Source organism: Vulpes lagopus, chromosome 12 (genome assembly GCF_018345385.1).
Source record: "Vulpes lagopus strain Blue_001 chromosome 12, ASM1834538v1, whole genome shotgun sequence".
Classification (NCBI taxonomy): domain Eukaryota; kingdom Metazoa; phylum Chordata; class Mammalia; order Carnivora; family Canidae; genus Vulpes; species Vulpes lagopus.
Window position 1 is genome coordinate 55,740,258 of NC_054835.1, and position 27,026 is coordinate 55,767,283.

Sequence of the window (27,026 nt, forward strand, 5' to 3'; positions counted from 1 at the left end):
TAGAAAAGTACTCATTTTATACATTAGCAGACATGTAATATTTGTGCCAAAGAATCAAATAATAGTTACTATGGAAACCAACATCTGGGGTCATATGAATAACTCATTTACAGCACTACACAAACCTTTTCTTTTATAGATTTTAGTTCCTTTTTATTTGGTGTCTGCTTATTTTCTCAGCTTTCTCTACTTCCCCTCTTCTCAGATGTGTAGTGTGTCCAAGACTTACCAGTGGGTATTTTTAGACTGGTGATGCTTTAGAACATTTTCTTAGATCAGTGTCGGGAGAACAGTTTAGTCTCGGCTTGAATGCTGTGAAATGAATACAGATTTGCCTATTTAACCAGCTGCAGCCCTCAGACAGACTGTATTGTGCCTGCTGCAGACCAGAACATCAAATGAGCTATATTTACAACAGTAAAACCCCTTTTCACTCATTTCCCATCCAATCCTCATGGGGAGTCAATCAATCACTAGTGTAGAAAGACTGGTGATCACAAAGCTGACAACACGCAAGACACTCTTTTCACTTATATAAAGATGTGAGGGAGACACTAGGAGGGTGTCACAGGATGACCTTAACACAAAGATGCTTGGTGTTCAGGTTTGGTTACCAAAGGAATCAATCCAAGAAGGCAGTCTATTTATAGTCTGTTAACTCCCCTGCAAGGTCCCCTGGCAGGAAGCACACAGGGCCAATGTCATGGCTCTGTGACATCACATCTAATGTTGACCTTTTTCAAAATATTTAAACCCTAGGATGAATATACCCAATTAACCAATTCTCTCCAATCACCCTAATAGGTGATAAGAAAAGCATGAAAAAATCCACTGCAGAATAAAGCATCCACCATAAAATCACACAGATTTAGGTCAATGACCATTGCTATGTACCACTTTGGTGACAAATGAAACCTATTCAACTTTCAGTTCCCCACTGATAGAAAGCTCTCACCAAGACACAGCACCCTCTCCCCAGCCCCAGCAGGACGAAGATAAAGCACAACCCACTCATACTGTGCTTCTAAAATAAAAGTACCTTCCTGAGGATGAGCTGTTTTTAGATATAAAGGATTTTGCCTAACACTACCTAATTTTAAGGGGGGTTAAAAGGGAAAAAAAGAAGTACTTTTATTAAAGCGACACAGTCATCTTTTTCCTTCAGCAAGTTGGTAAATAATGACTAATGGTCAGAGAAACTATTCCTTACAGACAAGCACTCCATTCTAGACGTCTGACTTCCGGATTTCATCTGGTCAGAAGACCCACAACCCAGCACACAAATAAGAATCCACTTTTCATTTAAGAGAGTTTGAGATTCCTGACACTATCTGTAAAGAATGTGCCCAGAGAGACAAGCACCAGTATTCGTCGAAACAGGTATTTAAAAATATACAGCACATATTTTTTCTTTCCCCAAAGAAGCGTATGAATGTTCTAATGTCACCAAGTGTTAGTTTTCCAGTCATTTTTCAGCAGGCCAATTACTAAGACGGGCAAGGGGAACAAAGTCTTCTTCATTCCATATTTCAAAACCAAAAAACCATAAGCTAGTCTTCAAGTTGAAAAACTGCAAGCTGTCTTTCTGGGCTCGCACTGAAATATACTGACTCTAAACAACATAAATAAGGTCCAAGATTAATTATAAGAGTTGTTAAGTCTCCTCTCATAGTCCTGGAAAGAAAATATGCTCTGGCTTGAGAAACAGAGTAACAGTATGAAATACAGAAAGTTAAGTTTACAAGCCAATCGACTGCAGGATTCTCAGCCCTGGCAAGGTCTGGTCACTTTGGCTAGGCTCTCTATTTGCAGATATAGCCCTAGGGAGAAAGCCATTATTCTGAATCAGTAACCTTATTGAGATTTTATTTTCTTTAGCTAACCATGAGATTCGGAAATCCCATATAATGAGAATAAACTAGTATACAATAAAAACCTATAGCATATGTCTTGGTAACTTTCATTTCTAAGTTATTAATATTATGATCTGTATTCTGCAGCTAATTTAACAAGGTGACATTTGCTCCACCTTGCCCTGCAAAACTTCTGAGAGCTCTGATTATTCTTTGGTCACCCTTTAATAGCAGTAAATACTCAAGGTTATATAACCCAACTGAGCTACTTTATTTGGTTCATATGAAAGCGTAAGCTCATTTAAGTTCTCTATATAGTGAAATCTAGCAGCTAGAACTATAACCTTTATGTCCTAAGATGGTGAATCTCAGAGACAAGATGCACATATTACAATATGCCATGTGCAGAGTCTGACTCCAAGGTTGATTTTTGTCACTGGCTTCCCTGCATCCTGTTCCAGCACTTCCTTGGCTCCCTACCTGAGATCTCTACATCTCTCCATGTCTGCCACCTGTTAACCCTCAGCCCATCCTTGCAAATCTCCACTCCTTCAGCCACATTCTTTAACACCTCTAATTTTCCTAACCTCAGCTACTATGTCTCTATGGCTCTTCCTCTTTTTACTGATTTCCCACATGCTATTAAGACCTGAGCATCTGGGCAGCCCAGGTGGCTCAGCGGTTTAGCACTGCCTTCAGCCCAGGGCCTGATCCTGGAGTCCCACGTCGGGCTCCCTGCATGGAGCCTGCTTCTCCCTCTGCCTGTGTCTCTGCGCCCCCCCACCCCCATGTGTCTCTCATTAATAAATAAATAAAATATTTAAAATAAAAGACCTGAGCTTCTGATCATCTTTCAGGCCTTGTCAGGGTGATTCCAGCTCATGAAGAATAAATAGGTCTCCAACCACTAACCATAAACCTTCTGAGACTATAAATAGCCAAGTCCCAAGTTTAAACAGGGTACAAAACAAAGATAGTACAATGGATAATAGTTCCTTAAGAAGCAATACATGGCCACATCTAACATAATTAATTTGACTTCTAGGATTGTAATTCCTGGCCTTTAATGCAAAGATTCCTTTTTTTTTTTTTTTTTTTTTAAGATTTTGTTTATTTATTTGAGAGACAGAGAATGAGAGGAGCATGAGCGGGGTGGTGAGGGGCAGAGAGAGAAGCAGACTACCATCGAGCAGGGAGCCCGATGTGGGACTTGATCCTGGAACTCCCAGATCATGACCTGAGCTGAAGGCAGACGCTCAACTGACCAAGCCACCCAGGCGCCCCAATGCAAAGATTCTGTAAGTGCTAGTTAATGATCTGTTAAGAAAGCATAGCTCTGTAATTAAGCACCAAAAAAAAGTTCAGCAAGAGGATTTAGCGACTGGCTTCTAACAAATAAATTATGGAAAAGTAAAGATGTATAGTGGGTAAGCTTGACAGACACCACCTTGACCAAGTGATCAAGGTCACCATCAGCAGTAACAAGTCACCAGCTATCATGGACCTCTGAGATGAGGCAATCAGAGGAGCACTTACCTCTGTGGTATTCTTCCCCTAAATCCCTGCTCTAATCGCAAGAAAACAGCAGAAAACCGAAATCAAGGGAAGCTCTATAAAATACCTAACCAGTACACTTTCGAATTATCAAGGTCATGAAAAATAAGGGAAAACCAGGAAACTACCACAGATTAAAGGGGGGTGAGGAAATGTGACAAGAAAAGGTGAGGGGGAATCCTGGATTCTGTTCGGAGCTGGAAAAGAGAAATGAGTGGAAAAACTAGTGTAATCCTAATAAAGTCTATAATGGGTTTGGGTTTTTTGTTTGTTTGTTTGTTTTTGTTTTAGGCTTTTGGGGGGGTTTTTTGGTTTGGCTTTTTTTGCGTGTGTGTGAAAAGAAAGCTGAGTAAAGTCTGTAGTTTTAAAAACTAGTAACGTACCTATGCTAATTTTTAGTGGATAAATGTACCATAGTCGTGTAAAAGGTTAACGTTAGAAGAAGCTGGATGAAGGGTATATGGAAATTCTCTACTACTTATGCCATACAATTATTAAAAAAAAAGAGAGAGGTTCAGCAAAAGAAATGCTGAGATGCAATGGAAAGCATAAGATCTCAAAATAGAAGGCATAGGTCTTGGCTCTTGTACTACTGGTTGTATAATTTCTGACAAATCACGCTACCTCACTAAGTCCCCACTTCCTTGCCAGTAAAATATGTTTAATATTAGCTACCTCATAATTGGTGTGATTAAAGGCTGTCCAATTAGGGAAACAGAAACCACACTGGTCATTTTAATGGAGAGAATTTAATATAAGGCCCTGATTCAATAGGCATTAGACAAGAGAAGGGGATGCTGAACATCTGAGGGAGTGACCTCAGGAAGCAGCTCCCTCCCCTTGGGGCTAAGGGAACAGAGGGGAATGGTAGGGGTTTTCAGATCCCAGAGGCTGGCTGAAGCTAGGGCTCAGAATTCTTCTTTTTGAATATAGTTGACAGAAAGAAACTGAAGAGGACACAGATAGATGGAAAGACAAATATTGCATCCTCATGGATTGGGAGATTCAATTTTGATTGAATATGCGTCCATATTACCCACGCAATCTACAGATTCAGTGCAGTGGGTCTTTCTGAGGTGGGTCCTTCTCCTACTCCAGCCCTTCCAGTATCCCTGTTGGTGGAGCCTGGTGGGGAGCAGTGGGTGATGGAGAAATATGACCCCTGGGCCCCAGGCCCAGCATCTGGGGTGGAGAGGGGCCAGGAGACAATGGCTTAGCTATTTAACTGTGAAATAACTTTGTACACCATCACCTCTGCCTACTGGTACTTATTACTATCATTACTTCTATGGAGTGCTGAGGCCAACCGCATGCTTTCCTCTTCCTTTTATTTTATTTTTTTTTCTTCTTCTTTTTTTTTCCTCTTCCTTTTAAACATATTTTAAGGTATGGGTTAGCTGAGGGTATACACTGGTGGTGTTTACAGCATTTAAAATTTTAATAAATAGAATATATGGCTAGGGACTACATTCTCTTCTATTATTATGGCAACCTTTACTGCAAAGCTCGTTTATTGGTATACTGCCTTCTAAAGATCAAGCACCTATCTGATTGACTTCTGTAATCATCAGGGCTGCTATTTTACTCAATGGGCCTGGCAAGACCATTTTAGAAAATGCAATAAGTGTGCTTCTTGGGGACACTATTACATAATGTAATGAACTGTTATTTGACTCAGAAGTCTTGTTTTTTGGGGAATCCCTGGGTGGCTCAGCGGTTTGGCACCTGCCTTCAGCCCAGGGCGTGATCCTGGAGTCCCGGGATCGAGTCCCAGGATTGAGTCTCACATTGGGCTCCCTGCATGGAGCCTGCTTCTACCTCTGCCGGTGTCTCGGCCTCTCTCTCTCTCTCTCTCTCTCTGTGTCTCTCATGAATAAATAATTTTTTTTAAAAAAGAAGTCTTTGGCTTTTATAGAATTTGTAGAACAGTTTCACTACAAACTAAGGCTACTATGCATATCTTTAAAAGCTGAAAAAAAATTTTTTCTTTGAAATGCAACAGCAATAAGCATAGTTTCCCGTAAGGTGGCGTGTATGATGACAACAGGAAGCAGAGGTGAGAGTATGTACATTTAGCTTCAGTTTGTTTCAAAGAAATTTCGAGGAAATTCCTACAATACAGATGCTTTAGTTTCACTGCTGAATACCACAGCAGATCTTTGTGTTCTGGTTTAAGAAACAGCATTAAACAACAAACCACAAGTTCAAGTGTTTTAGTGCCACTTTCCAAGTCAGCAAAACTTAGGTCATAAAGTTCCTTTCTCAGAGCTTCTGTGAAACTGTGCAACTCGTGTATCATGTCCTCCCCACGTGTGTATATGACTGATCTTCCTGCGAGATTATAAACTCGAGGAAAAAATTCATGTCAGAGTTGTCTTTGTTTCACATAGAGTGATTAGAACAGAACATGTAGAAGATAGAGATAGATATCTGTAGCATGACTACATGAATAAGATCTTCAGAAGAGCACAGCATGTGCCTGCGATGACTCTCAGGGTTCTGAATAATTGCCCCTCGGGCAAAATGGCCAGCTGGGACTAATAATGTTCACAAAATAACTGGAAAACACACACTAGCAAGTGTTTTTTAATAAAGAGTTTGTGCATCAATATGTATTAGCTTTAACTAGAAGCTAAGACCCACTGGTCTTGCCAGTGAACTGCATGCAATACCAGAGAATGAAAATGAGATTATTTAATAAAGTGGTGGCAATACCAGGGTCTGGAAGACCCAGTGTCAGGCCTCAGTTCTTGCACTTACTGATAAGTGAGACTTCGGTGAGTAATTTATCATCTCTGGGCATCAGTTGCCTCATCTGTAAAATGGGATTTATAGGCTTTATCTATCTACGAGGGTGGTTAAAATCAAATAAGAAATGTTTTCTTTTAAGATTTTATTTATTTATTTGAAAGAGAGAGATGAGCCAGAGAATGAGAGCATGAGCAGGGAGGAGAGGCAGAGGAAGAAGCAGACTCCCTACTGAACAGGGAGCCAAATGTGGGGCTCAATCCCAAGATCCAGGATCATAACCTGAGCCAAAGGCAGACACTTAATGCACTGAGCCACTCAGGCACCCCAAGAAATGTTTTAAAGATCATACAGTGCTATGAAAATACTGGTGATCATTTGATTATCATCAGTGATAATATTATCTTCTTTTTTTTAAAGATTTCATTTTATTTATTCATGAGAGACACACACAAACACACACACACACACACACACACAGAGAAAGGCAGAGACACAGGCAGAGGGAGAAGCAGACTCCATACAGGGAGCCTGACGTGGGACTCGATCCCAGGTCTCGAGGATCACACCCTGGGCTGAAGGCGGTGCTAAACCGCTGAGCCACCCAGGCTGCCCCTATCTTCTTTTTTTTTATACTTAAAAAAAAATTTTTTTTTAATTTATTTATGATAGTCACACAGAGAGAGCGAGAGAGGCAGAGACACAGGCAGAGGGAGAAGCAGGCTCCATGCATCAGGAGCCCGACATGGGATTCAATCCCGGGTCTCCAGGATCGCGCCCTGGGCCAAAGGCAGGCGCTAAACCGCTGCGCCACCCAGGGATCCCCCTATTTCTTTTTTTTTTTAAAGATTTTATTTATTTATGATAGAGGAGAGAAAGCAGGGGGAGGAGCAGAGGGAGAAGGTCAAGCAGACTCGGTACTGACCACTGAGCCCGATCTGGGGCTCAATTCCAGGACCCTGAGATCATGACCTGAGCCAAAACTGAATCAGACACTCAACCGACTGAGCCATCCAGGCACCCCAATAGTATTATACTCTTTAAAGAATTCTGCCTATAATACAGTTGTGAACGCAGGCATACCCCGGAGATACTGTGCCTGTGCATTCAGGTCTAGACTGCTGCAATAAAGTGAGTTGAATGAATATTTCAGTTTCCCAGTGCATACAAAAGTTACGTTCACCCTATGCTGTAGTCTGTCATGTATGTAAGAGCATTGTGTGTAAGAAAAATGATGTGGATATATTAATTTAAAAATATTTTATTGCTGGAGCGCCTAGGTGGCTCAGTCGGTTAAGTGTCTGACATTGGCTCAGGTCATGATCTCAGGTCTCGGGGTCCTAGGATTGAGGCCTGCATTGGGCTCTGCTCAGGGAGGAGTCTGCTTCTCCCTCTCCCTCTGTCCCTGCCTCGCTTGTGCTCTCCTAATCTCTCTCTCAAGTAAGTAAATAAAATCTTTAAAAAATATCTTTTATGCTAAAAAATGCTAACCATATCTGAGCTTTCAGCGAGTCAGTAATCATCACTTATTCCAGATCACATAACAAATACAATAATGAAAAAGTTTGAAATATTGTAAGAATTAACAAAATGTGATGCAAGACATGAAGTGAACAAATGCTGTTGGAACTCAACACAAGATTGCCACAAACCTTCAAATTGTAAAAAACTCAATATCCGCGAAGCGCAATAAAATGAAACGCCATAAGACAACGTATGCCTGTACTTAGAAAAAAGAATGTAGGAATGAAATATCAGCAATTAGATAAACTTCTCTTATCTGGGAATCCCAATGAGCTTGGGGTAAATACCATTAGAATGTATTTCATGGTGCAGCGGTTTAGCGCTGCCTGAAGCCCGGGGTGTGATCCTGGAGTCCCGGGATTGAGTCCCACATTGGGCTTCCTGCATGGAGCCTGCTTCTCCCTCTGCCTGTGTCTCTGCCTCTCTCTCTCTCTGAATAAATAAATAAATAAATCTTTAAAAAAAATAGAATGTATTTCACTTTGTTGTGACCCAGGAGAATTACTGTAAATCTGTTACATACTCTATTGGAATATAACCTCTCATGAACAGCAGGCTGCTGGGGAGACATAAATTCCCACCACAGTGACTGGAAGGCTCTTTGAGGTTCTCAGCTTATGACTGGCGATGGAAGACATTCCATAAAGTAAAATGGGAGTTAAGCAAGCTCCCCTCTTGCTGTTGTGGCCCTAGCGGTCTAACAAACAGGGCTTCTGCAGCATGACACAAAACAATGAGGAGCCAGCGAAGAAAACCAAGCATCCGTCTGAGATGAACAGCTTCCGTGCTGCAGCGAGACATATGCCACCACCGGGGAGCTGGGATTAACTAACTACTGTGGCTGACGGCTGCCCATGCAGAGCAAGGCTTGCCCTGCCACCCCTCCTAGCTCATGGGCACACTCAGCTCTGTACTTCTCTGTGGTATCTGCCCATGAACAGGGGCTCCCTTAGCTACGTGGAGACCAGGCTTCAGAGAGAGCACTGGCATGTGTATGAACCACTCCTCCTTCCCAAGACATATTCTCTCTCTCTCTTTTTTTAAGTCAGGTTTATTGAGATATAATTTACATCAAAAGTAAAATTCACCCTTTTTAGTGTAAAGTTCTGTGAATTTTCGCAAACACATAGCTATTAATCATCGTAATCAGGATACCGAGCATTTCCATCACCCCTAAATGTTCCTTCACATCCTTCTGTAGGCAACGCCTCCCTGCATCCCAGTCCCTGGCAACCATGGATCTGTTTTCTATCTCTATAGTTTTGCCCTTTCCAGAATGACAAGACACATTCTTTACAACACTTACATAAAATACCCAAAGGCCTCTTTCAGTGCGACACAACACTGTGTGTTCAGTTGTCACATGAGCCTCTCGTGTATATTAGGAAGAGAGGGGAGCCCAGGGTTTGAGGGGCACGAAGGGCAACAAAATTCACTGCAGCTTGAGATGCCCATACACCCTCTACTGAAAACAGGACACATTCTGGGGAGATGGGGAGCAGCTCTTTAAAGTCTGAAAACAAAGGCCTCATTTTAAAGATTTTATTTATTTATTCATGAGAGACAGAGAGAGAGAGAGAGAGAGAGGCAGAGACACAGGCAGAGGGAGAAGCAGGCTCCACGCAGGGAGCCCGACGCAGGACTCAATCTCGGGACTCCGGGATCATGCCCTGGGCTGAAGGCAGGGGCTAAACCGGTGAGCCACCCGGGCTGCCCAGAGGCCTCATTTTAAATCACCCCCTTATAAAAACATCCTGGTTTCTTCTTCCATGATTGTACAGTACTAGACACAACTAGATTTCCTCCCAGTTTAGATGAACTTCTGGTGTTAAAGGAAAATACGAATTACTATAGCTGGAAGTGGATATGGATGAATAAGAAAATTCTGTTAAAAGTTTTTGAAAAAACTTGAGACGCCTAGGTGGCTCAGTGGTTGAGTGTCTGCCTTCAGCCCCAGGGTGTGATCCTGGAATCCCAGGATCAGGCTCCCTGCAAGGAGCCTGCCTCTCCCTCACCTATGTCTCTGCCTCTCTCTCTCTCTCTCTCTGTCTCTCATGAATAAATAAATAAAATGTTTTTTAAAAAAGTGAAAAGGCTTGAGTTTCAATAGGATGTTCTTCCTGTCAGATCTGGCTTGAGCTCACATTGAGTTATTTGGGCCTCACAAAATACTGACGTTTTGCTGAATTCTGCAGGAAACACTCAAGAGGTATGATGGGCTTGGGTTAGGGTTAGGGTTCTCCACTATGTGACTAGATAGAGGTGTGAGCTAAGACTACAAACACATATAATCACATAAATGTATCAGATCAACACACTGTATACCTTAAATTAACACAACGTTATATGTCAATTATATCCCAATAAAATACACAAATTAGAAGAAAAAGAGATAGTGAAAGGCAAGCAGAGACTGGGAGAAGACATTTGCAATATATTTATCTGAGAAAGGACTCCTATTTTCTCAGTATTTCCTTACCAAGAAAGAAAAACCAAAAAAGCTAATAGAAAAGATTTGACCTGATACTTCACAAAGGAGGAATCCAAATGGCCAACAAACATATGTAAAGGTGCTTGGCCTCAGGAATCATTAGGAAAGCGAAAATTAATTCTACACAACCACCAGAATGAAAAAAAAAAAAAAAAAACCAGAATGAAAAAGATGGAAAATACTAGGTGCTGGGACGCTAAACCATGCTGGCTGGAGGAAACTGCTTAGGAATACTGTTCAGCAGTATCTATGACAGCATACTCCCATCCCATGGCAATGCCAATCCTAGGAATACTTGGAATGGGGATGCCTGCTTAAGCTCCACAAAATACATGCAATAGGATGGTCACAGCAGCACTGTTTGTAATAGCCCCACGCAACAGAATGCCAAAGCCATAAACCACAGAGTGGATAAGCTGTGGTATGCTCCCAAGGGGAGCACATATGCAATAGAATACATGGCTATTCTACGTAATGAGATAAAGCAAATTTCACAAATATTCTATGTAAAAGGGACCAGACATACATGGGCAAGTATATATGGTTCCACTTATATAAAGATCAAATCTGGAGAGAAGACAGGAAAGCAGTTACCCTGAGTTAGAGGTAGTGATAGGAAGGGGTATCAAGGGAGCTTCTGTGGGGCCTGGCCATATTCTAGTTCTCAATCTGGACACTGGTCATAGAGGTGTGTTTGCTTTGTGAAAATCAATTGTACATGTATGATTTATTACCTCTCAATGTATCTGTTATACTTTAATAAGTACAATTTTTAAAAAGGACAAGCCAGGGGTGCCTGGGTTGCTCAGTTGGTTAAGCGTCTGCCTTTGGCTCAGGTCGTGATCTCTGAGTCCTGGGATTATTGAGTCCCACATCGGGCTCCCTGCTCAGTGGGGAATCTGCTTCTCCCTCTCCCTCTGCCCCTCTTCCTGCTTGTGGTCTCTCTCACATAAATAAATAGATAAAATCTTAACCAAAAAAAAAGGATAAGCCAGCTCTATATAAATAGGTCTAGAATGATCTCCAAGATGTGCTATTCGAATAAAAAGCAAGGAGAAAAAAAAAAGGCAAGAGAAGTGGGAATGAATCCTGTAGCGATGCTTTCACACCCCACTTCCACCCCCTTACTTCGTTCTCGTTCTCCAGCTGCTGAGAATGTTGGCCACAAACAGCCCATAGCTGCTCCTTCTCCAGGAATTAGGAACCAGAGCCTCCTGATCCAAGAAAATGCCCCTGATTTCTCCTTCATCATACCACCACAGGGCAGTGAGCAGCCAGTGAGATGTGAGCAGGGCGTACAAAAGGCCAGGCCCCTTGCCTCGAGACAGGGCGACTCTGTGGTACAACTTGTACTCCAAAGCTTTCCCAAGGGACCAGGCTGAAGGGAGCCTCTGCCAGAACCACGTCGTTGTTCAGTTTTGCTCCCCTGCCCCATCTGGCTACTATTACCCTATTCCCAGGAGAGCCTTCCTTCAATAAACAGCTTTCACAAAGATCTCCATCTCAGGTTTGTTTCTAGAGAACCGGGTATCAGGAGCTGCCTAAGGACGTGGACTCTGAGGGTGGAATTGGGGGTAGGTTACGCACCAGCCAGATGGCAATGAGGACCCTCCCCACCCCAGATGGTCCCTGGCGTATTGTAGTAGTGCGACACATGGCAGGGGATGCGCTGGTTGGTTTACTGTCTCTGGTACAGGAAGTACAAGAGAAATGGCTACAGTAAAACTGTACAAGTGGGCGGCTGTTATTAAGAGCCATCCATTCATTGAAAAGGGAAAAAAACAGTCTCAGATACAGCAGTCAACAATTTAAAGCCAAGTATGACAGTCAGCCGGCCTCCTGTGGCAAATTTTAAAGACAGTCGTTTCCTATAGGCATGGGACCTAATTTTAAGCAGTGGCTAAACCGAAAAGAAGGCTGAGCTCTCAGCGCAGGTAAGTCAGGGCTCTGATGGGAAAAGAGCAGACTCTAAGGCTTGAGGAGATGTCTATGTATATTCATTTGAGAACCATGAACCCCAGATTCCCTGGGCCTGCAAAGTAGCTGCCTCCCTCTCCTTGGAAGACTAGGGAATTCCCCTTGCTTGAAGATGACACAGCAGTCTCAGACAAGACAATGCTTGCCCCATATGGGAGCTGCCCCATCTTCTCTCCTGGCCATAGACCATAATTAGGGTCAAATCTCAGTATTATTCACCTGGGGCCTGCTAGGCCTGCTAAGAGAGAGGGGGGTGGTTATATGCCAAAGAGATGCAGGCCCAGGCTAACAGACACAGGTTAGAACTGGAAGCATATGTGGGAGTGGTCCAAGGGTGCTGGCTCATGGGGTGTGGAATATAAAGCTGGATGAGGGAGAGCCTGCTGGTATGGGGACATACTCTCGTGACACAGAACTAACACCTTGGCAAGGGTCCTGGGTCTAACAGGTGCTGGGGAAAGTGGCCTGTTAGAAAAATCAACGGACCGCACTAACAGATTCCAGAACTGACACAGCAGTTGTTGGAAGAAATGATCAAAGGGCTTAAAGGAGCCAGTACGCTAGGATGGATCTGCCACACAGAACAGGAAAACCCACCAGCTGGCCATGTCCTTTGAGGGGGCCTGTAAGATCGTCTGATTACCAAAGCCTAGACTCTGTTGCTCATACTGGTTACCAACATAAATCCTGTCCCATGAGTCAGGGCCATCTTTTTCATTCCCATTGCAACCTGAGATCAGACTTCCATTGAATCTCATATGGACCATTGGTTCTCTGTCCTTATGACCCTCTAAAGGCATCCTCTGTACTACCGTCTGAGCAATCTCTCAAAATGTGTATTATAGGACTCCTAGTCTAAAACCGACTAGTGGTTCCCCACGTCTACAGGAGAAAAGTCCAAAGCCTGCAGGAAGGTACACAAGGTCCCTCCATAGGCCTGACTCCACAGCCTTCTGGATGCTATGCTTTAGTTAGATGGAATCATTGGGAGCAGACCTCACCTAGTTATTTTATTTATCTATCTATTTATTTATTTATTTATTTATTTATTTTTTTTTCCCCCTCACTTAGTTTAGATGCCTGTGTGCCTTTGCTGCTCAGCCCCTCCTCCACACGTTCATGCCTCCTGGCTATTGGAGAAGTTCCTAAGTTCAGGGACTGCATTTTATCTGCCTTTGTATTTCTAATGTTTAACATTACCCTGAACTATCACAGGTGTTCAATAAAATGGTAAATGAGGGGTGCCTGAGTGGCACAGTCAGTTGGGTGTGAGACTTTTGTTTTCCACTCAGGTCCTGATCTCAGGGGCATGAGTTTGAGCTCTATGTCAGGCTCTGCACTCAGCGTGGAGTCTGCTTGGGGTTCTCTCTCCCTCTCCCTCTGCTCCTCCTGCTGGTGTTCTCTTGCTCTCAAAATAAATAAATCTTTTTTAAAAAATGGTAAATGAGGGGCGCCTAGGTGGCTCAGTTGGTTAAGTGTCTGGCTTCAGCTCAGGTCATGATCTCAGAGTCCTGGGATCAAGCCCTACATCCAGCTCTCTGCTCTGCAGGGGGCTCATTTCTCCCTCTCTCTCTCCTGTTCCCCCTGCTTGTGCTCTGTCAAATAAATAAATAAAGTCTTTTTTTTTAAATGGCAAATGAATGAAGGAATGATTAAGTCAATAAACGATTTGTGTAATGGGGGGGGGGAGATCCACAGTGGGCCTGTGGGCCTGGCCTAATGATTAGTAAAGAAATCTATCTACTTAGCCAGCACAAATGCCAAATTAAAGGTAAGAACATTAAAGTATTTCCTCCTTCTCCTCCTGTACTTCCTTCTCCTTTTATAATTCTTTCTCTTTTATAAGCCAAACTGATTTTGAAATTCTTATACAGAGAAGGGGGCAGCCTAGGTGGCTCAACAGTTTTGTGCCGCCTTCAGCCCAGGGCATGATCCTGGAGACCTGGGATCGAGTCCCATGTTCAGACTTCCTGCATGGAGCCTGCTTCTCCCTCTGCCTGTGTCTCTGCCTCTCTCTCTCTGTTTCTCTCATGAATAAATAAATAAAATCTTTTAAAAAGAAATTCTTATACAGAGAAGGTAACCCACCAGAGGCCAACAGCTACTAAAAATTGCACCTGCTCCTCATTCATCTCCAGCAAAGTTTCTTCTCCAGAGAATTTCTCTCCTCTCTCTCATCATTTCAGGTTACACTGCAACCCTTTTCTATAGCTTCTTTTTTTTTTTTTTTAAGATTTTGTTTATTTATTTATTTATTTAGTTAGTTTTAAAATATTTTATTTATTTATTCATGAGAGACACGTAGAGAAGGCAGAGACACAGGCAGAGGGAGAATAGAAGCAGGTTCTTCGCAGGAAGCCCGATGTGGGAATTGATCCCAGAATTCCAGGATCATGCCCTGAGCTGAAGGCAGACGCTTAATGGCTGAACCACCCAGGCATCCCAAGATTTCATTTATTTATTTTAGAAAGAGAGGGAGAGGAAGAGAGAGAATCTCAAGCAGACTCCGAGATCATGACCTGAACTGAAATCAAGGATTGGACACTTAACTGATGGAGCCACCCAGGCACCTCCCTTTCCATAGCTTCTATCCATATAACTATACCCTGAAATTTACACACCAGAAAGAAAACCACGATCTCAAAGCAATGTAGTAAATCTAATATGGAGCATCCTATTTCACTAGACTTGGCCAATGGAGCATATTTAGCTAAAGAAAGGAGCAAACTTAGCTGATGCTTTTCGCCATTAAAAAAAAAAAAATCTAAGCTATAGTTTCAAACTATCTTCCCCAAGATACTTATTAACGACAAAGAGGAAGAAGGTAACTCTACGATGGAGAAATTCATGGTGAATTATATCTCCATAAAGCTGTTATTTAACAAAGTAGTACAGATGCAATCAGGGTCAAGCACAGGGAAAACTTCTAAGGTGCTGGCCATGTTCCACTTCTTGATCTGGGTGGCAGGTACAGGGTGTTTGTTTACAGTTTCTTTAAACTGTAGATAAATGGTTTACATTCTTACATATAAATATTTCACAATTAACAATTTAAAAAAGTGAGAAGAAAAGCAATAGAAAGTAAGTTAAAAGGAGAGGTTTTAAAAAATGAAAGTTAAAAAAAAAAAAAAAAGGACCAGGTATGGCAGGAACAGCCATATCAAAGGATCTGACTTCTCTCGTAGCAACCCTTCCTGAGGTATTTGTCACTGGGGATATCAGGGTGGAGCATAGCTGCACTCACTGACATGGCTTGCTGGCCTCCATCACACTGCTGCCTTCCCACAGCCATGGGACTCCTGTCTATCTGATGACTGACCTACTACAGAAACCCAACTCGGTAAAACAGAGGTGTCAGGTCAGAAAATTCCCAGAACAGAAGAACAAAAATCCCCTTTTCAAAGCCAAGTAGCAAATTCTTAAACTCAACTAGCTTCCAAAGTTGGTTTTTTTATGCTATAATTTATTTTCCAAAGGTATAGTTGACTTTACACATACTGTTGAGTCTCATATTTTAAGCTCTTATTTACCTCGAAAGAAAGAAAGAAAGAAAGAAAGAAAGAAAGAAAGAAAGAAAGAAGCCCTACCCTGCTCTCCATATAAAAGTAACCAGCTTTTTTCTTGTTATCTCTGGAATCAAGAGAGCTGAAACTAACTCTTGAGGGGTGTGTGGCTGGCCCCATCAGTAGAGCGTGTGACTCTTGATCTCAGGATCCTGAGTTCAAGCCCCACATTGGGCATAGAGTTTACTAAACAAACAAGCAAACATACCAAAAAAAACCCCCACTCCAACTAGAATTAAATCTACAATTAGATTATATTCTCTTGGTATTTGAAAACAGGACTATATTATCTTCACATTGCAAAATAGTTTGTTAACATATTCAGTATTTACTCACTATGTGGGAGGAAGCAACTTCCCCTAAAGAAGGTATTTGAAATAATTTCTTCATCTTTGTTAAGGATAAAAAGTAATATAAATGGAATACGTTTTTGGCCAAAACATAAAAACCAGTTAAATCTCAAGATTGAAGACCTACAATGATTTCGTTTACATAATTTTCTAAAACTGGAGAGTCATTTCATCCCTGGCAGGACCCTGGCATCCACATATGCCCTAAACACTGAGCCTAACACCCATGCTCTCAACAGTGCTATTTACAACAGTCAAGAGGTAGAAACAACCCAGCTGCCTATCGATGCATGGATGCATGAACAAAATGTGGTCTATGCACACAGTGGAACATTATTCAGCCTTAAAAAGCTAGGAAGTTCTGGGCAGCCCCAGTGGCCCAGCTGTTTAGCGCCGCCTTCAGCCCGGGGTATGATCCTGGAGACCTGGGATCGAGTCCCATGTCGGGCTCCCTGCATGGAGCCTGCTTCTCCCTCTGCCTGTGTCTCTGCCTCTCTCTCTCTTCCTCTCTCTGTGTCTGTCATGAATAAATAAATAAAATCTTAAAAAAAAAGAAAGCTAGGAAGTTCTGACACCTGCTACGACATGGATGAACCTTGAAGATATTGTGCTCAGTGAAATAACCCGGACACAAGAGGACAAACACTACAAGATTCCACTTACATGCGGTAGCTAGTCAATTTCATAGAGACAGAAAGTAAAAGGGCAGGTGCCAGGGGCTGGGAGGAGAGGACAATGGGGTCTCAGTGTTCAATGGGTAGAGTTTCAGTGTTAAAGGGAAGTGTTCTGGAGATTGGTTGCACGACAACCTGAATACACTTAACACCACTGAACAGTACACTTAAAATGGTTATGATGGTACATGTTATTTTGTTACAATTTTTTAAAAACCTACAAGCAGAGGAAAAGGTTGAGAAGATCATTTATTGAGCTGAGCAGGGTGGTCCCCTCTGGGGAGAAGCCAGGAGACCTGTGTTAATAAGGAAGCTATTTTTAAAAATCCTTAAGTAAAACTGTCTGTAAAGCCCTAAACCATATAAAGATGGGATTATCCATTCCCTGGTTTAGATGTTTTATGGTCTGGGTTTTCTTTTACTCTCAGGTTATTAAAAAGCAGGCCACATCCATATGGAATCTAATGTTTCTAAAGGTAAATCATTGCACATTGGCACCAGGGCGATGAAGCTACCTGGTTCCAATCCTCACCATGCTCATTCTGATCTGTTATTCTCCACAAGGCCACACCCTTCCTGTAGTTCACTAAACAATTAAGCCATTATTTTGTAAATTTCCTTAACTTTTGTACTCCGTGTATTTTCCTAGAACTGTCTCCTCCCCTGCTCAGCATCAGTCCCTTTTCCTATTTTTACCGAAAATGTTAATGCTTCCATTTTAACAATAAGAATGTGCTTACCAGGAAAAATATAAATTCAAATTCATATTCCTATAGAAGAATACAAAGTCAGAAGTAAGTACTTCCCCTCACTGATATACTCCAAGAGTTACTACTGTAACAGGGTGAAATGGTTTTCTGACATTTTATGCACCTATAAATATAAATACATTAACATACATATATTGTGATATACTGTTATTTTTATCAGAAATGGAATCAGATTCTACATTCTACATAACAATTTGCTTTTCTCAGCAAACCATGTGGTTATGGGTATATTTTCATCTCAGTGGGTACAAATCTACTTTATTTTTGGCTAAATACCAGTTCTTAGTGTAGACACACTATAATTTATTTAACAATTCCTGCCTGATGTGTGCAAGGCCCACGTCTGGTGTCAAAAGTGAATCAGTGTTGTAGCAGAATACAAAGGAGTGTGTTTCTCCTTTACACAGAGATTCAGAGAAATGAAGTAGCTTGGCATGAAGGGCATGCACAACTAAAAATGTAAATACTGCCAAACCAAATGCCAAACACAGTTGTAGTACAATTTATTTATAAAGGAAGGAAGAAGGAAAGATGATAGCATGCAAAAGGCAAATAACTCAATGCGCACCCCCATACACATGGAAAAGAGGCATGTTCCTGCCAGGGACTCTCTCATGTCCCCTGAAAAATTCCTATGTTGAAGGCCTAACCCCCAATGGGACTATATTTGGAGATGAGGCTTTGGGGAGGTACTTAGGGTTAGATGAGGTCATAATGGTGGGCCTCTCAAGATAGGATTAGTGCCCTTATAAGGAGATGAAGAGGGAGACAGCACTCTCTTTCTAGCATGTGAGGACATAGCAGGAAGCTGGTCACCTGCAAGAAGGCCCTCACCAGAGCTAAATCTGCCAGCACCGTGACCCTGGCCTTCCCAGCCTCCAGAACTTTGAGCAATGAATACCTGTTGTTTAGACGCCTAGCTGATGGTATTTTGGTTTAGCAGCCTGGGCAGACCAACACAGGCACTAAGGGAATATATGCCAGGGTGCCTGTGCTGTGCCCTACCATCTTATTACACTGGGGCCCAGAGCACAAACCAAACTGCAGATAAAACCCACACACAGGGGGTAGCCCTGGTGGTGCAGCGGTTTAGCGCCGCCTGCAGCCCGGGGTGTGATCCTGGAAACCTGGGATCGAGTCCCACATCAGGCTTCCTGCATGGAGCCTGCTTCTCCCTCTGCCTGTGTCTCTGCCTCTCTCTCGCTCTCTCTGAATGAATAAATAAATAAATCTTAAAAAAAAAAAAAACCCACACACAGAATCCACTATTCTAGCTCAGGCACTTTGTATGTTCTTTCTTAACTAAAACAAACCGCAACCTAACTGGTCCTTTATTTTGTCTTTCCAATTCACTCTCTACACCGTGAGACAGATTTAAAGAATTAACTTTCTGAAAAGGAAATCAAATCATAATAGCTGTCATTTTTTGAATCTTTTAAATATATTTGCAAGATAGGTATTTTTATATATGGGGAAACTGAGGCTCACTCATGATCAATACATTAGCCAACACCATGAAGCTAGTCAGTGGCAAATTCATCACGATGACCTTCTTTACTGCCTTATAAAGAAGAGCATAAACTCCTCAGTACCATCTGTATGCCCCTTCAAACATGGGCCCAAATTGTCTTTCCAACCTCATCTCCCGCCAACATTGCTCATGACCCAGTCCTGACAGCCTCACTTACCCTTCTGGAAACCCAACATGTACATCTGCAGCTTAGTTACTTCCTCATGTTGCTTGTTAATTCTGCCTTAATGACCTTCCCGATATCCACTTGGGAAATCCTGCTCACCCTGCCCAAAGAGTCATCTCTCAGAGCCAGTGCCCTGGGTGGAGAGCCTCCTCACTCCTCTCTGCTCTCAGAGCACCCTGGCCATGTCTCTCACACAGTCACATAGAACCTACCAGAATATGTCACAGTCAGGGGCAATCTGCCTACCCCATCATACCAGGAGTTCCTCAGGGCAGGGGCCAGGTCTTTTTCATATTTGCACTCCCAGTTGCTGGCATAGTATATGACTTACAAATATTTCTTGAATGAATGAATGGCACCATGACTGACTCAAAGCTCTACATGTGCAAAACTGTACTTCACACATGGATATACTGTCAATTCCTTTAATAACTTGCTCTCCCTGCATACATGTGAATAAAAGGGCTCAGATGACATGGAGTATCAGGGGCTCACCTAAAACTCAACTACTTTCCTGAAGGTGAAAGGATACATTTGAACTCAGGTAAAGTCAAAGTATCACTTGATTCTCTGACAATCCTCAGTTCACTGAGCCTCTAAATAACTTAGAGTTTTAACAGTAATTTACCTTGACAAAAGGAACCCTAGCTCAGCAAAAGAGCAAAAAATCAGCACCGGCCTTTCCACCACATAGGAAGGGGAAGGATGGTCGGTCCATGGACCACAAACACAGTGATCTTAGCTCTTCTAGATAAAGGGATTAGAGCAGAAAGATCTTCAGAAGCCCTGTTTTTTGCTACTTAGGACGGTTACTTAAAGATCAGTGCATATTCTTTCCATCCAAAACTATCAGTAGCTGTATAAATAACTAACCAGAGGGGGTAGCAGAGTAGCCACCATTGCTCTGGGCTTCTTTTTATCCAGCAATTCCAAGGTATTTTTCAATCATCACATTCCTATACAGTCAAAACTATCCCCCTTTACCACTGGGTAATTTGAGAGCCTTATGATAGATTTGCCAAGGTTGCAAAGAGTTTAATGGTAAGATGTGAACAAAACCTGAAATCTTGGGCCTCTCTTCAACCATCCTTCTATGTTTATGCACACTCTCATTCTCTAAATCGGACCCTTAGGGCTTGATACTAAACTTAATTTTGACAGATTATCCTAAATGGTAGATCAGCAGGGCTCCAGTATAAACTATAGGCCCAGTGATACATTTGCAGGTGATACTTTAAAAAAAAAATTTATTTATTTATTTATTTATTTATTTATTTGAGAGACAGAGAGTGCTAGCGGGGGAAGGGACAGAGGGAGAGGAAGAGAGGGAATCTCAAGCAGACTCCCTACTGAGCATGGAGCCCCATGCAGGGCTCCATCCTAGGACCCTGAACTCATGACCTGAGCCAGATGCTTAATCACCTGCACACCCAGGCACCCCTACAGGTACTTTTTAGTTTGGTCAGTCAGAAATGACGGGAATCACCACAGATCCCATAAGCCAGGAAGTCTGTGGTATTCATATTTTATATAACAATGTATTTCAACATCTTTCACTCCCCATCTTCACTCTCTCTGGAAGGAAGAGCTGCTCAATGGCTTTAAAAGGCTGTTCTCTTTTCTCTGCAACTGGATGCCCGGTTATTGACCCAGGAGACGTGTTACTAGAGAGTAGAAGTCAATCCCTCAGAACTCACGCTCCAAGTCCCTCTTCAATCTCTGGGCTGTCCCCTAACTAGGTGTGATGTGCAGTAACAGCAAAACACAGAGGTCAGAGCAGCAGATGGAATTACACACCAAATAGCAGCTCTCTCAAGAGATACTCCAAGAGAACATGTCCCTGCCACTCGGTCTACTTTTAGATCTCTCCTCGCATCTCACAAATTGTACTTGATGACCGACTCAGACAGACTTGCCGACATGATGTGGGCAGAGCTCCTGAGCCTACACATGGTGTGACTAGCAGAAACAACAGAGCACTTCAGGCTCCAGAGCTGGACTGCTAGGTTCAAATCCTGATCCACCCACTTATGGGCTTGGTGATCCCTGCTTAAATTCTTTGTGCCCATGTTCCTCATCTGTCCAGTAAGGACACTCCTCACAGGGTGTGAGGACAAGAGGAGAAAACACTGTAGAGCTTAGAACAATCAGGTCTGGCAAATAGGAACTGTTCGATAAATGTCAGCTGTTACCATTATGGGATAATGTGTGGGGAAAGAAAAGGAAATGTGCCGCATTCGTTCTGTATACTATAATTCTAGCTGCCTGTCTGAAGTTGCCCTGATTTTCTTTCTTAACATGAAATTATGATGTCTTTTTGCCCTGATTTGCTTTCTTAACATGAAATTATGATGTCTTTTGGAAACATTTACTCAGTACAACATCAAGCATATTTAACGATGACTACATAGAAACAACAACAAAAGTCCAATGTTGATGCTCCTTTGGAAAAAGTCTCAAATGTAAGGTCAAGGCTGCTCTCCAGGGCTTCGGGAAGAGCTCAGTCCTTCTCGGGCTCACAGAGAAGGGTCAACAAGGCCACTGAACTGGGAAGGTGTGCCAGCAGATAAACCTCCAAATGAACCCAGAGAAGCATTTTCTTTGTGTTTAAATAATCTTTATGCCTGAAAAAGTTCAAAATTAAAAAACAAAAACAACTATTCTGAAACAGGAAGTAACTGATTCAAATGGCAAGTCCCCATAAGAAGAAAGGGCCGTATCCAAGCATGAGCTGACTCCCAGGAAGGAAGGCAAAATTCTTACTGGCTCTATCAAAAAAGAAAGATCCTTCTACTCTAACTAATAAGGCAGCAGTAACTAAATCAAAGAGCAGACATTGGGATCCCTGGGTGGCGCAGCGGTTTGGCGCCTGCCTTTGGCCCGGGGCGCGATCCTGGAGACCCGGGATCGAATCCCACGTCGGGCTCCCTGCATGGAGCCTGCTTCTCCCTCTGCCTGTGTCTCTGCCTCTCTGTCTCTCTCTGTGTGACTATCATGAATAAATAAATAAAATCTTTAAAAAAAAAAAACAAAAGAAAAAAACAACGAGCAGACATTTGATGAGCATTAGCTGCATGGCTAATGTGAAGCAGAAAGGACAGGGTATTGTGAAAGCACTTGTGGATTGTGAATTAGAGGAGGGGGTTACTCTAGATACAAAGGAAGAAAAAGACGGAAAAATCACATACACAAATTTTTTTTTTTTTTTAATTTTCTTCAGGTCACTTATCTGCCTAAAAATCTTCACTATTTCCCATGGCCTAACGGAAGGAGTCAAAAACCTCTGGAGGTCATGAGGCCCCACCTACCTTTCCAATCCTGTTCCACCATCAGAAAATATCCACTCCCGCCAGCCTGGCTTCCTTATTCCAGAGAGGAACAAACCATGCTCATTTCAGCTTTGTATCCCCAGCGCCTATCACAGTACCTGGCACACAGCAGTTGCCCAGTGAGTGTTTGCTGATTCAACAACATTGGGAATGCTTTAAGGCCTGTACTCTGCACTGCTTTCCTGGAAAGCCCCTTCCCCACCCGGCTGGTGAAAACCCAGGCATCTCTATAGCCTCATTCCAACACCCTCCACCTCTTCTCAACACCAGTGCAAGCGATCCGTGCTTGCCATCCTCCTCTCCCGCTCTCAAACCTCACAGTATCAGAACTAAAGACCTCTACTGCTGTTCAGACATTTCCTGTTCCTATGTTTTGCCTGCCCCACTAAACCAGGAGTTTCTGGAGGATAGCAGGACATGTTGAAGAAGTGAGAAGCAGTGGAAAGGTTATCGATCTGTGGCCAGGCAGACCTACTTGTTTGACTTTGGGAAAACTTTATGTAAACACTTTGAACAGCGCTTGGAACATAGTATGCATTTTGCAAACACTAGTATTGTCATTATTTATTTCTTGGAACCTCAGTCCTCTTTTTTTAAAGTGGAATTAATAATAAATCTTCCGGGGTGCCTGGCTGGATCAGTTGGTAGAGCACATGACTCTTTTTTTCAAGTTTTTAATTTAAATCCCAGTTAACATACAGTGTGTAGTATTAGTTTCAGGTATAGGATTTCATGATTCACCACTTATGTACAACACCTGGTGCTTGTCACAAATGCCCTCCTTCATACCAGGGCACTCTACCCTTGATCTCAGGGTAGTGAGTTCAAGTCTCACACATTAGACATGGAGCATACTTTTAAAAAAGTTTTAAAAAAAAAAAAAAGAAGAAGAAGAAGAATGATAAGTCTGTCCGGTGGTTTCTGATAAAGATTAGGAATAATAAGGGATCCCTGGGTGGTTCAGCGGTTTAGTGCCTGCCATTGGCTCAGGGCGTAATCCTGGAGTCCCAGGATCGAGTCTTACATTGGGTTCCCTGCATGGAGCCTGCTTCTCCCTCTACCTGTGTCTCTGCCTCTCTCTCTCTCTCTCTCTCTCTCTCTCTTTCTGTGTGTCTCTCATGAATAAAAAAAAAAAAAAAGATTAGGAATAATATCTGAAAAGTCTCTAGGACCTTCCTTAGCACACAGCAGCCATATGACAGCCATTCTTCCAAAGCCTTAAGCTGGGTGCAGAGAAGATGCTCCATAAAAATTTATAGAATGAGTTGAGTGAACAGAGACATAGTCTAATATCAATTCAGATATCAAGGGAAAACTTATCAATCATTCATTCAACAAATCTTTTAAGGGCTTGTCAGTATGTACCAGGCTTTGTTCTAGGTGCTGGGATGCAACAGTAAAAACTGTCCCTGTCGTGTGAAATTTCCATTCTAAAAGAGAGGGCAAAAAATAAAAAAATAAAATAAAAAATAAAAAATAAAATAAAAGAGAGGGCAGATAATAAACAGAAGGCAAAATAGAAATAAAAGCCTATATAGTGTTAAGTACTATGAAGAAGGGGATCCCTGGGTGGCTCAGCAGTTTAGTGCCTGCCTTCGGCCCAGGGCATTATCCTGGAGTCCCAGGATCAAGTCCCACATCAGACTCCCTGCATGGAGCCTGCTTATCCCTCTGCCTGTGTCTCTGCCTCTCTCTCTCTCTCTCTGTGTCTCTCATGAATAAATAAATAAAATCTTTTAAAAAAAAAAGTGCTATGAAGAAGAAAAAAAGCAAAAGCATGGTGAGGATGCGCTAGCTGAGCTGGGAGGGGGCTGTCTGTGGAGGTGGCATTTAGGCAGAGACAGGAATCTTTAGGACAGCTGGAGAGTGTGAGATGTCCTTGCCCTTAGGCAGACTCCAGCAGCCTCTCCACAGGGGCAGCCTCCAGTGACAAGAGACCCACCGCCAGCAAAGAGGCTGTGTGCGGTCTGGCTCCCACTCACACCAAGCTACAGACACTGCTGAGCCACTGATTACAAACTTATTTTTATAAGACTGTTTGAATTGGCCACTGAAGCCCCACATGGAAGCAAATAGGTCATAACCATACCGCTACTGGTCTGTTCCCCAGAAAGTTCAGATCACTGTTCTCTCCAAATAGGTAACCTTCGGGGTGTGTGGAGTCAAACTTCTCTCCTCCCATAATGAAGTGGCTGGCAAAATAGCTTCCTGGACAGGGAGAGACAGAAACATCAAACAGAAACCAGTCAAACTAAACCAAGTAAAAAAAGTCGACTCAAAAAAGTTAACTCTTTAAAGAAATAATTAGCATAACTGTTAACCCCAAGAGAATTTTCTCTTGATTTGGGACCGTGGCATAAATGAAACAAACTCATAGCAGTGAGAACTCAAGATACCCAACATAAATAGATCAATTTTCCTTTTAACATTATTGATTGAATCCTTATCATGATCTGTCTATAATACCATCAACCAAAAGACCAGAAGGCCCCGTGATGCACATTAATGAACATATACATGTATTTTGTTCCTGATTTTTTCCCTTAAACTTAAAGTGGTCACTTTCTATCCTCTGTCCATTCAGAAATCTTAACTACAGGTATCAGCCTGTATACACACACATACATTTCTTTGCCTAGATATTCCTAAGCCAGCTCATCCCTATACACAGAAGTCTCGGTACCTGTCTACCACTACGTACATACCTCCATAACTCTCTACAATGAAGGCTCTTCCTTTTTCATATTTGCTTCAAAATGATTGTTAACAGGAAAATAAGAATTTAAACAGTACAGGTGTCCTATGCTTTACCTACAACACAGACTGTGGAGTTTAACAGGGCAATAGTTTAGTGCTATGAAAAGATACACGTGCATGCACACATGTGTGTACACACACATGCACACATGCACACACTCTAAGGCTCAAATTCACTAACTGTGAATGGTCAGGGTTCCAGGGACATTGGTCATGGCAGGCGCTCTTAGCCCCCCACCTTGGCTAGCCAGGAGGCAGGGATATTTTTAACACCACAATAACCAGAGGCGATCAGCAGTCAGGGGTCAGAATCCCCATCTGCGCTGTCCAGACAGACAAGGAACTGTGCCAGGAAGTGACGACACTGATAAGTCACCATGGGAGGCTTAGGTAATGCTGCAAATTCCATCTGGGAATACTTTCCAACCTAGATGACTAGACGAATGCCTCTTAACCCAAATTCTATAATCTAATACTCCCAGGAAGGTAAGCCATCCGAAGGGAAGGATTTAAACCACAACATGCCTTCCCCCAAGTCTCTCCTCACATACCCCAATTCCTGGATTAACATAAAGAATTTATGAAACAGTGTGAGGCTTTGTCTTCATCTGTCACACAGCAAGGGTATAGATAAATTTTCTAAACCAATTTAAACTTTTAAAGTAAGATTTTATTTATTTGAGAAAGAGCAGAAGCAGGGGGAGGACAGGGGGAGAGAGAGAAGCTGACTCCCTACTAAGCAGGGAGCCTGATGCAGGGCTAGATCCCACTTGATCCCAGGACCCTGAGATCATGACCTGAGCTGAAGGCAGACATTTCACTGACTGAGCCACCCACCCAGGCACCCCTCCAATTTCAACCTTTGTTAAAGGTTTACAGCAAACTAAAAACAATGAGATTCAGCACTTTCAGCCTGTGAAGAAGCCATAGGAAGGAAGACAAAGAATATTCTAACAAAAACTGAACCAAATATTCATCTTTGGGTTTCTCCACATGGAGCTTTAGTCTAGAAACACTTATTACACAAAGCAATGTGGATAAAATCACTCACCACAAAGTGAGGCAATTCTTTAAACAACAAGTAGGAAAACATTATTTGAGAGTAAAAGCAGCCTAAATCAATCACTCAGGAAAGTTACCCACCAAAACTGAAAAAAATACAAACATCAGCCATCTGCAGTGATACAACAGTGAAATTCATCATTTAGGAAAGCTTAATTATCAATTATTTATGTCAAGCACTTGCAAGCCCTATTTTCCAAGTGCATAATTTATAGAGGGGGGAGGTGCTGAGTTGCCTTAAGTAGAAGCAGCCATCTCAAATAATTTAAGTCACTTACTGTTGAACCTTACCAAAATATACTTTCTATACACTAGAGATTATATATTTATTATACATTAGCTGAAATTTTAAAAGTTAAAGATTTTGGGGAGCCTGCTGGGCTCCGTTGGTAGAGCATATGACTCTTGATTTGCAGGTCGTGAAATCGAACCCTGTGTGGGGGATAGAAATTACTAGAATAAAATAAAAGAGTTTACATTGATGGATGGCTTGCCCAAGTCACGGATAAAGAACAGAGAGAGGCAGGTTTGGTGTCTAGAGCTATATGGTTCAGTTCAGTGTGGGATGTGCTGATTTCTAGTACCTGTGAACAGTCACATGAGGAATGAAGGGACAATGAAATCCAGATAATCAACTTACAGATGGCAGTGATTGATCCTAACAAGAAGAGAGCATT

General features: G+C 42.4%; 1 protein-coding gene across 6 annotated transcripts in view; it reads right to left on the minus strand.

The window, feature by feature from the left end:
* The window catches only part of RNF157 (ring finger protein 157), a 78,815-nt gene that overhangs the window by 33,097 nt on the left and 18,692 nt on the right, over positions 1 to 27,026 (minus strand). For all 6 annotated transcript variants that reach the window (XR_005983195.1, XR_005983196.1, XR_005983197.1 and 3 more), the window contains exon 2: positions 24,620 to 24,738. Coding sequence is in view for 3 of the 6 variants with exons in the window: in XM_041726232.1 (XP_041582166.1) it covers positions 24,620 to 24,738 (119 nt within the window). In the remaining 3 variants the exon portion in view is untranslated. The remainder of the gene's footprint in view (positions 1 to 24,619; positions 24,739 to 27,026) is intronic.